Raw genomic sequence first — 12,595 nt, 5'->3', positions numbered from 1 at the left:
TTTGAATTGCATTAATTGGGAACCCTCTGGGTATCATGCTAATTTACAGAAAATGTGAAAGATATTTTGATAGCATCAGGTTTTGCTTTGTAAGAACCAAAGCTTTAGGACAGGAAATGCATATGGTTTTGGAACCAGTCTGCTCTCTCTGCTGCAGACACTTCCTCATTAACCTGATAAGTATTAAAGTGGTTTTTTTTTTTTTTTCAAACTTTGCAGAGGAATTTCATATGTAAAGAACTGGAACTGATACGATTATGAGACAGATCGCACCCAAACTGAAGCAGTACAAAGGGTAGTCTCAGATACTTGTTAACTGTGGTAACTCAAAAAGTATTTGACGAGTCTTTGTCAACTTTTGCAGACACATTGTAAGGGTGAAGAACATTTCTACTAATCACTTCCAATCAAGAATATCCTGTGCATTTTGACTGTTGCCTGTTTGTTGCTTGTTTTTCCGACCTACAGTATTTTTTACATTTAATTTTCTAGATTATTCCCTGGAGCATTTTTGCAGTACTACACTACACTTCACAGATTTCCACAAGCCCTCCTATTTAATGTTTTCCCATGCTAGTATAGTTGGTCCACTTCTCTGTTAACTTTGTTGATTGCTGAGTCAGATATAACTTGTGGGTTCTTGCTGGTTATTGATGCTCGTTCTGAAGATGATTAGATATTCTTCATCACAGCTTTGTGCTTGAAACTCTCATCCTTGTTTGGAAGCAAAGTCATACAGATTGTGTTTGGAGCTTCATATTGCTCTTCATCCACGATATATTGACCATTCCTCAGGACGTGAATTCAGTATTTATTAAACTGCCCCAAATGCCATTCCTTAGGGGTGGGGCTATATACTTTTTTTCTCAGTGTGTCTCGATACATAATATGAGGTTCACGATTCATTGCCACCACAACACATTCAAAAAATTAAATCATGGGAATATCAAAGCATGACTGTAGAAAACATGTGTGTATTTCATTAAATAATTTCGTACACAGTATACAAGTGCACAGTCAAAATCAGTCTAAGTAGCAGTTTGATCTTGGAAGAAAATCACAATCTGCATTTGCAATGTCTGCATGTGTCTGTCTGACACATAGTTACTGTTATGATTTTTATTGTTATTTCACTGAAAATGTTGATCATAGTGCAAATAAGAAAGTATTAAAGAGAATATAAATGTTTAGACGTATAGAATATAAATAATATAAATTAAATTTAAGGCATTGTCATCATGACTGTACATACCACCTAATTAGTAGGAAGCATTGTGTGAATTGGCATGTAAGTGAAATGTGCAATAAATGAATAGGTGTAGTTTCAGAGTTATGGGTCACGACTAGGATTCAGGGCATTAGGGTAAAAACACATTTATTGGTTTTACTTTTCCAGTTGATTCATCCAGTAATTCTAGAAATTGTAGAGGCGGGCAGGTGTGGGAGGACTAAGGAGTAATTAGATGGGGGGATAGAGAATACACTGTTGAAGTTCTGACAGCATCTTTTCCAGTTTTATACTGTTTTACCTCAGACGAGTAACATCTCGTAATTCTACATGTGGGTGATATTAATCCAGTTTATACTGACCCTGACCACAAGGTGGCACACCTATCCAGTGTTATCACAGGCATAACCTTTATTAAAGCGAACTACTGTATACCATAGATGTGTCCCAGGTAAAACCATCTTAATAAATATTAAAAAGACAGTTGAGCAATGTGTGCTTTAGAATATCTGTAGCCCAAAATTGTTTGTGGCCCTTGATCTTATCTTGATTAAACTAGTCAATGGAAGACTAAGTTGACGTGTCACTATAAAGGTGGCCGGAGACTTCAAACGACATCTGGACAAAACGAAATTAAACACATTGGTCCAAACAATCTGTCGTAAACTTAACTCCACCTTGCTGGTTATATGTCAGGCCACAAGCATAAAGGGCACAGAATGCTTTCGATGCAGCAGACCCACATATGAACGATTGTGATGAGTAAGTGAGTGATTTAATAAAGGAGATGACAGCGCTTGTAAAACGGAAGTTGTTCTCTTTATTATCAGCCACTGTTGGTTTAATACTAACAGCAGCACAGACAGGGAAGCCAACAATTTAAAGACACTCTTGGTAACACGCAAACGAAACGCATCTTCCATGGCAAACATTACACAGTTGCGACATTAACTATTAACATAATTGTACCTATTAATTTACAACAGTGGTTCTCAACCTTTTGTGCACCATGACCCAATGTTTACTATGTCATCTCAGTCGCGACTCTATATCAAGTATAGGTCTAAATTACATCTATGATCAGCGCGCAGCTCACTCTGCAATTTACACCAATCCAGTCGCACAAATCTGATTGGATGTGCCCGTGAATTTTAAATAAAGCGTCTGTGGTTTGGCTTCTTGGATTTGAGTACAGTATTCACCAGTTTTATGCTAAGCATTAGCAGACCCAAGACCTGTTTATATAGGCTAATTCTAGGATTTTGGCTGGGAAATCTGATCATGGATCAGCATAGGAGCTTGCCGGTTTTAAAATGCTTACATTTCCAACTCTGCCTCGCAACCCTTTCAGAATTCACTGCGACCCAAATTTGGGTGGTGACCCATGAGTTGAGATTTACAATATTTGAAGGCTGGTGAGGTGCAAAGTAATTCCAGTAACTGGATAATCAGTCCTGCTGACCAACCTCTGTGTCACATTCATGTCAGTCAACCAGGCACAGTGGGTGGGGTGGGAATATATGAAATTGTTCTCGTCAGGGACTCGGCACAGGCAGTGCAGAGAAACAGTCATACTGTGGGGATTATTGCTAAAATACCATTGATTTTGTCTGAAGTCTATAGGCAGCTTGAGGATATGGGAGCTTAGGTGGTGTAACTGTTGAGAGAAGACAATGATTGTTGGGTGGTTCAGGGTTCTGCCTGGAGGCTGTTCCAGAGGCCCCGTGCAGCTCTCTTCAGGCTACTCCGACTGAATACGGGGGGGGGGACAAAGGCTGTAGAACATGGCATGTTACACACCTTAAGGGATCTAGGCAGTTCCGACCTATTTCCTGGCTAAATCTGGAACATAAAGCCAAAAATCAAATAACTGAAAAGCCTAGTAGTAGTAGTAGTAGTCGTAGTAGTAGTCGTAGTGTGCCTGGAGCTGATTTCAGGAAGCACATCCATCCATTTCTCATACCTGCTTGTCATATTCAGGTCCACGAGGGTCTGCAACCTATCCTGGAAACAATGGGTGCAATGCAGAGAATAACCCAGGATGGAATGCCAACCATCACAGGGAAACCGTGGCTGTCCCAAAAATATATGAATATATCTAATGAATACGTATTATTCTAAAATCTGAATTATTCAAATATAAATTGGTTATAAGTTGAATATTTGAAGTTCCAGTTCCAGAATTTTCCAGAAACTGGAGCCAAACCTGAGCTCTTGCCGTTAATATATTGTGTCAGGCCATGTTTGCGCAACATATTCATGTAAAGATGATATCTACTCATAAATTCCCGATATGGAGTGCAGCGTTTGGTCCCTATGGAGACCAGGTTAGAGTGTCAAGCAGAAACACAGAATTCGGCTAGAGGCCAACACGTCAGCTGTAGCACAGATATCAGAGGCAGCACAGACTTCCTGATGCTGATTGATGCACTTTTGTTTGGGTGTTCTTCTGTAGAATTCATGCGCAGCTGTGCTCATACACACACACTACCAAACTATTGCAATTAGCTATCACAGAAACACCTTTCTGCATTTCAAATGTGCTTATATCTTACGCATCATTCAGCTGAGACAACAATAAACTTACTTCGACTTTGAAATCTGAACTCAATAAAATACTGGGAGGGATAGGATGGATGTAAAGATACCAACTGCCAGTGGAGTTACATAAGTATAGTTTACTCCCAGCTTGAGCACTGCAACAAATCGGAAATGTAACCCACATTGCTAATTGAAATCTCAGGGTCATGAATCACCATCCCAGGAACATCCCAGGAACATCCCAGGGTGATGCTTCCGGGGGGCTCTGGCTGAACAATGTGAACTTTACTCCTCCTGATTACGCATATGTATGAATATGTGTATCTGTAAATATACAGCATATACTGTATATGAAGTGTGTATATACGCAGTATATACATTATATGTAGAACATAGTGTCACAGTGTTGCATCGTTCATTGACATGGCTTATCTTGTGGACCGCAATAAGCTTGGAAACCAGAGAAACAAAGTGTATCCTCTGGTGCTGTTTTTCTGACGCTTTGTGCACCTGTGAGACTGGTGAATTAGCAACAGGAAATGGTTGGAGATAAATGTCTTCTTAGGCTTTGTTACAGCGCTTACTCATTTTGGGGAGGAGGGTTCTTGGTCCTCCCACCAAATCCTTCAGTTATCCCCCCTGATTCCTTCCTCTTTCCTCTTCCATGGCTGCGGGTGGCTCATTATTTTGTTATGATGAATCTCTGAGTCACATCTGCATGTTTCCTTGTAAGCACTTTGCTATTTGGCTGTATTTCAACTGCACATGCAAAGTGTGACAAATAAACCTAAATATAACTATCAGAACATCAGACAGATTGCTTTTTTTTTTTTTGCTGGCCTTTATTGTTCAACTTTCAGTTTCATCATCACAGTGCGGCACCAGTACCTGTAATTCCGCAATTCACCTCCGAGTACTTGCTTATTGTGGTGTATTGCACTCTTTTTCCTCCTTTTGTCAAATTCTTGAATTATTACTACACCATTTCCTTTGTTGATCGGGTTTGGCTATAACGGTGTGAGCTAGCAGGGTTTTTTGTTGGGTTGGTGTAGAAGTTCTTCTGAGAGCAATCTCCTGGGACAATTGTTTTGTGTGACCCAGCACTGCCTGATGACCCTGAGTGGGCATTGTGAGTCGTGGTGCGGCCGATGGGATGTGAGCCACCCCTGGGAATTCCTGGGGCATGAGCTCATGATCCGTCACCGGAGAGAAACACGGAGGTGCCTAATGGTATCAGCCCTCAGACAAAAGTCACGTTGAGGACAGATCAAAGGGATCCTTACTTACCACCATATTATTTGGACTGTCCATGAGGGTCAAGATCACATTTATTGTCCACTTACATAATTGTAAATAAATTAAACCATTTTGAAAGATCAATGTTAGAATGTTTCAAATTCACAAGTTTGTTTCTAGATATTGTATATTCATGCAATATAATGTATAGTGTAAAAAGAACAAAACAAAGATAGCTTCAGTTAAAATATGTTCAGGTATCAGGTGTCACATTTTAAAAACATTATCCAGAATTCCAGCACTGAAAAATGTGCAGCGTGACCACATATCCATGTTGCTAGGCAATAGGAGATACTTTAGAGTTGCCATAGTGACATTTGACAATGATGTCAAAACCCTGTTCACCTCTTTTCTCTCCCTGACAAAAACACTGGAATTAGAGTGCTTTTATTGTGCCATCACACAACTGTCCTGAGTCCCAGTGAGACTGGAGCTTAGGAAATAGAGGAGACAGCATCTAGTATATTTCTCTGCTACGATTTTCCTAAAAAATAAACAGTTGGCAAAAAATGAGATCTAATCAGTAAAGTATTGAATGAATTTACAGTATGAGTTCAATTAATTAACCTATAAATTTAATTATTAATGGGTCCATCTCCTGTATTTAATGGAAACACTTTGAAATCTTAACTCATGACAGCCCCTCCCCAATCCCCCCTCCCCCCATTCTGCCTCTCTCCATTCATGCACATGTCACTTTTTCAAAAACTTTATGCACTATATGTCTTGCACTAAACTGATATGGTGATGTACACTGTTCTTCTTTTGCTGCTATACTGCGGTTAATATATCTATGTTAGTTCCACTTATATTCTATTTCTATATATATATATATATATATATATATACTATGTCTTGCACTAAACTACTAAACTGATATGGTGATGTACACTGTTTTTCTTTTACTGCTATACTGCGGTTAATATATCTATGTTAGTTCCACTTATATTCTATTTCTATATATATATATATATATACTATGTCTTGCACTAAACTACTAAACTGATATGGTGATGTACACTGTTTTTCTTTTACTGCTATACTGCGGTTAATATATCTATGTTAGTTCCACTTATATTCTATTTCTATATATATATATATATATACTATGTCTTGCACTAAACTACTAAACTGATATGGTGATGTACACTGTTTTTCTTTTACTGCTATACTGCGGTTAATATATCTATGTTAGTTCCACTTATATTCTATTTCTATATATATATATATATATATATATATATACTATGTCTTGCACTAAACTACTAAACTGATATGGTGATGTACACTGTTTTTTCTTTTACTCCTATACTGCGGTTAATATATCTATGTTAGTTCCACTTATATTCTATTTCTATATATATATATATATATACTATGTCTTGCACTAAACTACTAAACTGATATGGTGATGTACACTGTTTTTCTTTTACTGCTATACTGCGGTTAATATATCTATGTTAGTTCCACTTATATTCTATTTCTATATATATATATATATATATATATATACTATGTCTTGCACTAAACTACTAAACTGATATGGTGATGTATACTGTTTTTTCTTTTACTCCTATACTGCGGTTAATATATCTATGTTAGTTCCACTTATATTCTATTTCTATATATATATATATATATATACTATGTCTTGCACTAAACTACTAAACTGATATGGTGATGTACACTGTTTTTCTTTTACTGCTATACTGCGGTTAATATATCTATGTTAGTTCCACTTATATTCTATTTCTATATATATATATATATATACTATGTCTTGCACTAAACTACTAAACTGATATGGTGATGTACACTGTTTTTCTTTTACTGCTATACTGCGGTTAATATATCTATGTTAGTTCCACTTATATTCTATTTCTATATATATATATATATATACTATGTCTTGCACTAAACTACTAAACTGATATGGTGATGTACACTGTTTTTCTTTTACTGCTATACTGCGGTTAATATATCTATGTTAGTTCCACTTATATTCTATTTCTATATATATATATATATATATATATATACTATGTCTTGCACTAAACTACTAAACTGATATGGTGATGTACACTGTTTTTCTTTTACTGCTATACTGCGGTTAATATATCTATGTTAGTTCCACTTATATTCTATTTCTATATATATATATATATATACTATGTCTTGCACTAAACTACTAAACTGATATGGTGATGTATACTGTTTTTTCTTTTACTCCTATACTGCGGTTAATATATCTATGTTAGTTCCACTTATATTCTATTTCTATATATATATATATATATATACTATGTCTTGCACTAAACTACTAAACTGATATGGTGATGTACACTGTTTTTCTTTTACTGCTATACTGCGGTTAATATATCTATGTTAGTTCCACTTATATTCTATTTCTATATATATATATATATATACTATGTCTTGCACTAAACTACTAAACTGATATGGTGATGTATACTGTTTTTTCTTTTACTCCTATACTGCGGTTAATATATCTATGTTAGTTCCACTTATATTCTATTTCTATATATATATATATATATATACTATGTCTTGCACTAAACTACTAAACTGATATGGTGATGTACACTGTTTTTCTTTTACTGCTATACTGCGGTTAATATATCTATGTTAGTTCCACTTATATTCTATTTCTATATATATATATATATATACTATGTCTTGCACTAAACTACTAAACTGATATGGTGATGTACACTGTTTTTCTTTTACTGCTATACTGCGGTTAATATATCTATGTTAGTTCCACTTATATTCTATTTCTATATATATATATATATATACTATGTCTTGCACTAAACTACTAAACTGATATGGTGATGTATACTGTTTTTTCTTTTACTCCTATACTGCGGTTAATATATCTATGTTAGTTCCACTTATATTCTATTTCTATATATATATATATATATATACTATGTCTTGCACTAAACTACTAAACTGATATGGTGATGTACACTGTTTTTCTTTTACTGCTATACTGCGGTTAATATATCTATGTTAGTTCCACTTATATTCTATTTCTATATATATATATATATATACTATGTCTTGCACTAAACTACTAAACTGATATGGTGATGTACACTGTTTTTCTTTTACTGCTATACTGCGGTTAATATATCTATGTTAGTTCCACTTATATTCTATTTCTATATATATATATATATATACTATGTCTTGCACTAAACTACTAAACTGATATGGTGATGTACACTGTTTTTTCTTTTACTCCTATACTGTGGTTATATTTATGTTAGTTCCACTTATATTCTATTTCTCTCTCTCTCTCTCTCTCTCTATATATATATATATATATATACATATATATATACATATACATATATATATATATACATATATATATATACACACATATATATGTATATATATGTATATATATATATATTTTACACATTCTGCCAGGCCGATGGTGAGCATTAAATTCAACGAAATTTCATTCTGTTGTGCACTAACCAGTGTATTTCTGAATGACAATAAAAGTGGCTATTCTATTCTATTCTAACAGTTACAACAATTCTTTTCAGGTTCATTTACATGTTTGTAGTAACTATGTGTATCTCATTTCTTCTGGCTTTTCTGATGCGTTTGGGGCTCATATCCGGAAGTTTTCAAGTAGATTCTCACAGACGTCCTACTGAGGAAGAGACCCAACTGTCACATATGTGGGTGCATGGAAGGATGAAATACAGACAGCTGGAGACACCATAAGGGGGAGAACTTAGGACATTTACAAGGACTCCTGAGTGACCCTAAATATTTCAGAACATAATTGGATTGTTCTAGGTTGGGGGGCCCAGTATCTTAGTGGCATCCCTGGTTATCACATACCATTCCATCCTTGATGAGTCAGCAATTTATACGCATGAGAGTTACTGGTAACAATCCTTTTGCATCCTTCTCCTAATAAATGGATATTCAATAATTTTATCATGGACATGCTTGGAACATCCAATATATTGTTATGTATTACAATAACTGCATATTGCGCAATGATTTCAACTCATTCATTCAAGGCCAAGTATTCACTTGGAAAAAAAAATCAACAATGCTGAGTTTTTAAGAAGTAACTAACTCTCATCCTGAGACGATAATTAAATATTTCTTAATTTTTTCATGATTAACAGTTATGTTTTAGCTTAAGATATCATAATAACAAAGTTCTTAGCTTTACAATCTGTTATCTGAACTCACTAAGGTGAATCTTAACACCAACTGAAATTAATCAAATTACTTTGTGATGACGTATATGTCATTACCAAATCAATGTGATGTGTTTCTTAATAGACTCATAGCTTATACCTCTTACCTGATTAAATATGGGTTAATGTTTAATGACCTCCCAGTTGACTCTAAGTAACTGTCACTTGGGTGAATGTGAGAATAAATTTGAATACTGTAAGTCATGGCATCACGAATTCACCTGATAGCTGAAATACTTTGGACAAATCACTTTTTATTTCTACAGCTGAATTTAATAAGGTTGTGAAGTTAACATCATGATACAAATAATGCTTAAGACAAAACAATGCATAGACAATATTCAACTACACAAATACATATGTATAACTAATCATTGTGCGGTCTCCTTTAATCTTGTATTTGGACAAATATAATGGAACAAAATATACTTCAAATTGTGCATTTTCTGTATTTGTCCAAAACATACTGTATTTCCAACAGGAGACACAACACAAAAATGAAAACATGCAGTACAAAAACGGTTAACAAAAACAATTTGCTACTACAGACGCTGACGACATACGCATAAAAACGTACATAAACGCTAATACAGAGCTCTTAAAAAGGTACGGTACTCTGTAATCAATAAAACAAAGTACAACAGTAAACTACGTACAGTAAATGCCTATAATTGCGAAGATGATGGCACAATTTAAATCCTTTCAATTCACTTGCTCTGTACTGTTTTCTTAGTCCGAATTGAGGTGGTCCCTCAATTTCTCCACTTTTCACAACAGTACTCTTAGTTTTCATCTTCATTTGAATACAAAGTCTTTTTCTTTGGGATTCTGATCCGAAATCTCATACTATAGGTGGACAAAAGAAGTTTCGTGGAAGCTGAATCAGAACGCAGAGCTTTGCATTCTAAACGTAATTCTTTTTATCATAGTCCCCGTTCTGCATTATACTTTTCGGCGGCGGGGGATATTTAACCGCGTAAGCGGTGTTTTTGTTCGGGCAGGAGAAGCACAGCATGGCTCCTCCGGAGAGCAGGAGCGCAGTTGCTGCCCATCCGATGTAAATCGAGGCTCCGATCTCTCGTTTTTGTCCCATCGGGACGTTCTGGTCGTAGAAGGTTACAATTATATTATTAGCGATCCAACACAAAGGCACCAGAACCAGGAGCCCGCTGATGATGTAGGCGACGCCGCCAGCGTTCACGACCCTGGCTTTCAGCGCCTCTGTCTTGATGCAGTTGGTGCACTGAGCGCCGGCGACGGTGATCATCAGCCCCACCACGCCTATCACCGACGAAATAACGGTGAGGGCCCGGGCGGTCTGCACGTCTGTGGTTAAGGCAAGCACCGAGTCGTACGTCTTGCACTGCATTTGTCCGGTGCTCTGGACAGCGCACGACATCCACAGTCCGTCCCAGATGTTTTGAGAGACCACGATGTTGCTTCCAATGAAGGCTGTCACTTTCCACATGGGCAGACCGCAGGACACCATCACCAAGAGAGTGCCAAGGACGCCAAGTCCTAAACCAAGGGTTTCTATACAAGCAGAAATCATGTTTTATCACTCACTTCTTTTCGACTATTTCTTGTTTTTTCTTTGACTTGCCGTTTCAATCAGGTCCTCTTCTTCCCAATGCGCTTTCAAAGCAGACAAAGCTTCGTCGCAGTTGATTAACTGGCCGCTCTAGTTTTAACTGCACATAGTTTTCTTTCAAATGTTTGACTTATGTTGCAGTTCGCTTTAGGACAAGACTGAGAGTCCTGACAGAGCTGCAGTAAGAAAGCCTCGGGGTACTTCGACGCCTCAAGGATTATTTCTACGAGTATTAACCGTGGAGGAAAAACTATGGACCAATTAGAAGCAGCCGCATCTAGGCGCAGCCAATGAGACGGCAGAGAATTAAACGGGATGGACAAAGGGAAGCGGCCGTGCGCGAAACAGCAGTTACTCAGGAGTGAATGGAGCTGGGTGACGTGGGGAGGCACAACAAGCGGAGTTTTCTGGCATTTTACAACTGAAAGCCGTCCTCCCACGGTGGACCACACTCATGTGTAACGCTATAGTTAAAATTGCACATAAAATCCATGTAAAAGATTTTTTTTAGGAAATACTTCAAAAACACCACAGATCACATTACTATAATATTACGTATAAGTAATAAGTTTTTGATTAGTTTAAGCATCAGACGCTGAAATTTAGAGTTTTCTGTCCACAGTATAGCCACCTGTCGGTTTTCTGGGAACGAAACAGAATCCTTAGAAACTGTCCAGCAGTTTTCCCTCTGGAATCACATTTGGCTGCTAGACTCCCTGGTGTGGATTTCGGTCCACGTGTAGCCCATAAAGCCGCAGAATCGCGCATCTCATTTGTCGGGAATCATTTTATAGGCTAGTTAAAATTTCACTTGCGCAAGCAATGTGCGCTTGGTATTATAGTAAATATTTAATTGCGCGTTATCGAAATGTGCGTTCGACAAGTAAACTTTGATGCAGGAGGTATTCGGTCTTGGCTGTAACACATTGTGTAAAAGAATTAGATGTCCTTTTAAGGCCTTGCACAGCAATACTACTAATGTCAATATTCAGGTAGTATAAACATGATTGAAATCAGGTACAAGAAGAATGGGATGATTTTTCTTGTAGTCTAAGGTAGATTAACTGTTTGGTTTAATGAATACTTAATGCATTTATGGTACAAAGTACAAAACGATCGCGTTCTTATTGTGTACGTCTGTGAGGGTCGGACCGGTAATTACTTGCAGGACAGTGATACAAACACTCATCAGTGAAAATAGGAACGCAAATGAACCACAATCACCCGTCGTAGTTACACTAGGCCTAGATGCCCCCTAATTTGTATCCTGACATTAATGATAAAAAAAAAAAACAATCCAAGAGAATGGGAATTTATACATAACAGGATGCAGGTGCCAAAAGCACTAAAAGTGGCAGGATTTTCTGACATAGCTCATGCTTAATACTGGCACTGGTCTCGACAGTAAAATGACCAGAGACATGCGGGGTATTTCTGTGCTTAAAAAATGAAAATGTAACTTGAGTGATTGGAGTTTGTTTTTATCCAGTGACTTTATTCAATTGTAATTGAACGAAATGTATAGCATGTCGTTATAATATATAGTTATAGGATATAGTAAAGGCATTTCTATAGACGGTTAAATTGATGATTAGAGATTTCTAATTAGTACCACCGATGTAGATATCGTACACAATGTTTTGGACGGTGTCTTGTGACGTGCTGGAAGCGTGTCCTGTT

General features: G+C 36.7%; 1 protein-coding gene across 1 annotated transcript; it reads right to left on the bottom strand.

Moving 5' to 3' along the window:
* Positions 1–9,558: 9,558 nt before the first annotated feature.
* Positions 9,559–11,148, bottom strand: LOC111851474 (claudin-4-like). Its single transcript, XM_023826453.2, has one exon. It carries the CDS (start codon positions 10,874–10,876, stop codon positions 10,229–10,231), a length of 648 nt encoding a protein of 215 aa, XP_023682221.1. The 5' UTR covers positions 10,877–11,148; the 3' UTR covers positions 9,559–10,228.
* Between the last annotated feature and the right edge of the window lie 1,447 nt (positions 11,149–12,595).

This window comes from Paramormyrops kingsleyae, chromosome 7 (assembly GCF_048594095.1).
Source record: "Paramormyrops kingsleyae isolate MSU_618 chromosome 7, PKINGS_0.4, whole genome shotgun sequence".
Taxonomy (NCBI): Eukaryota; Metazoa; Chordata; class Actinopteri; order Osteoglossiformes; family Mormyridae; genus Paramormyrops; species Paramormyrops kingsleyae.
This window is presented reverse-complemented; position numbering and strand designations above follow the sequence as displayed.

What these genes read in the sequence shown, in the direction of transcription:
- LOC111851474 (XM_023826453.2), bottom strand. Translation starts at nt 10,876, where the DNA reads ATGATTTCTGCTTGTATAGAAACCCTTGGTTTAGGACTTGGCGTCCTT.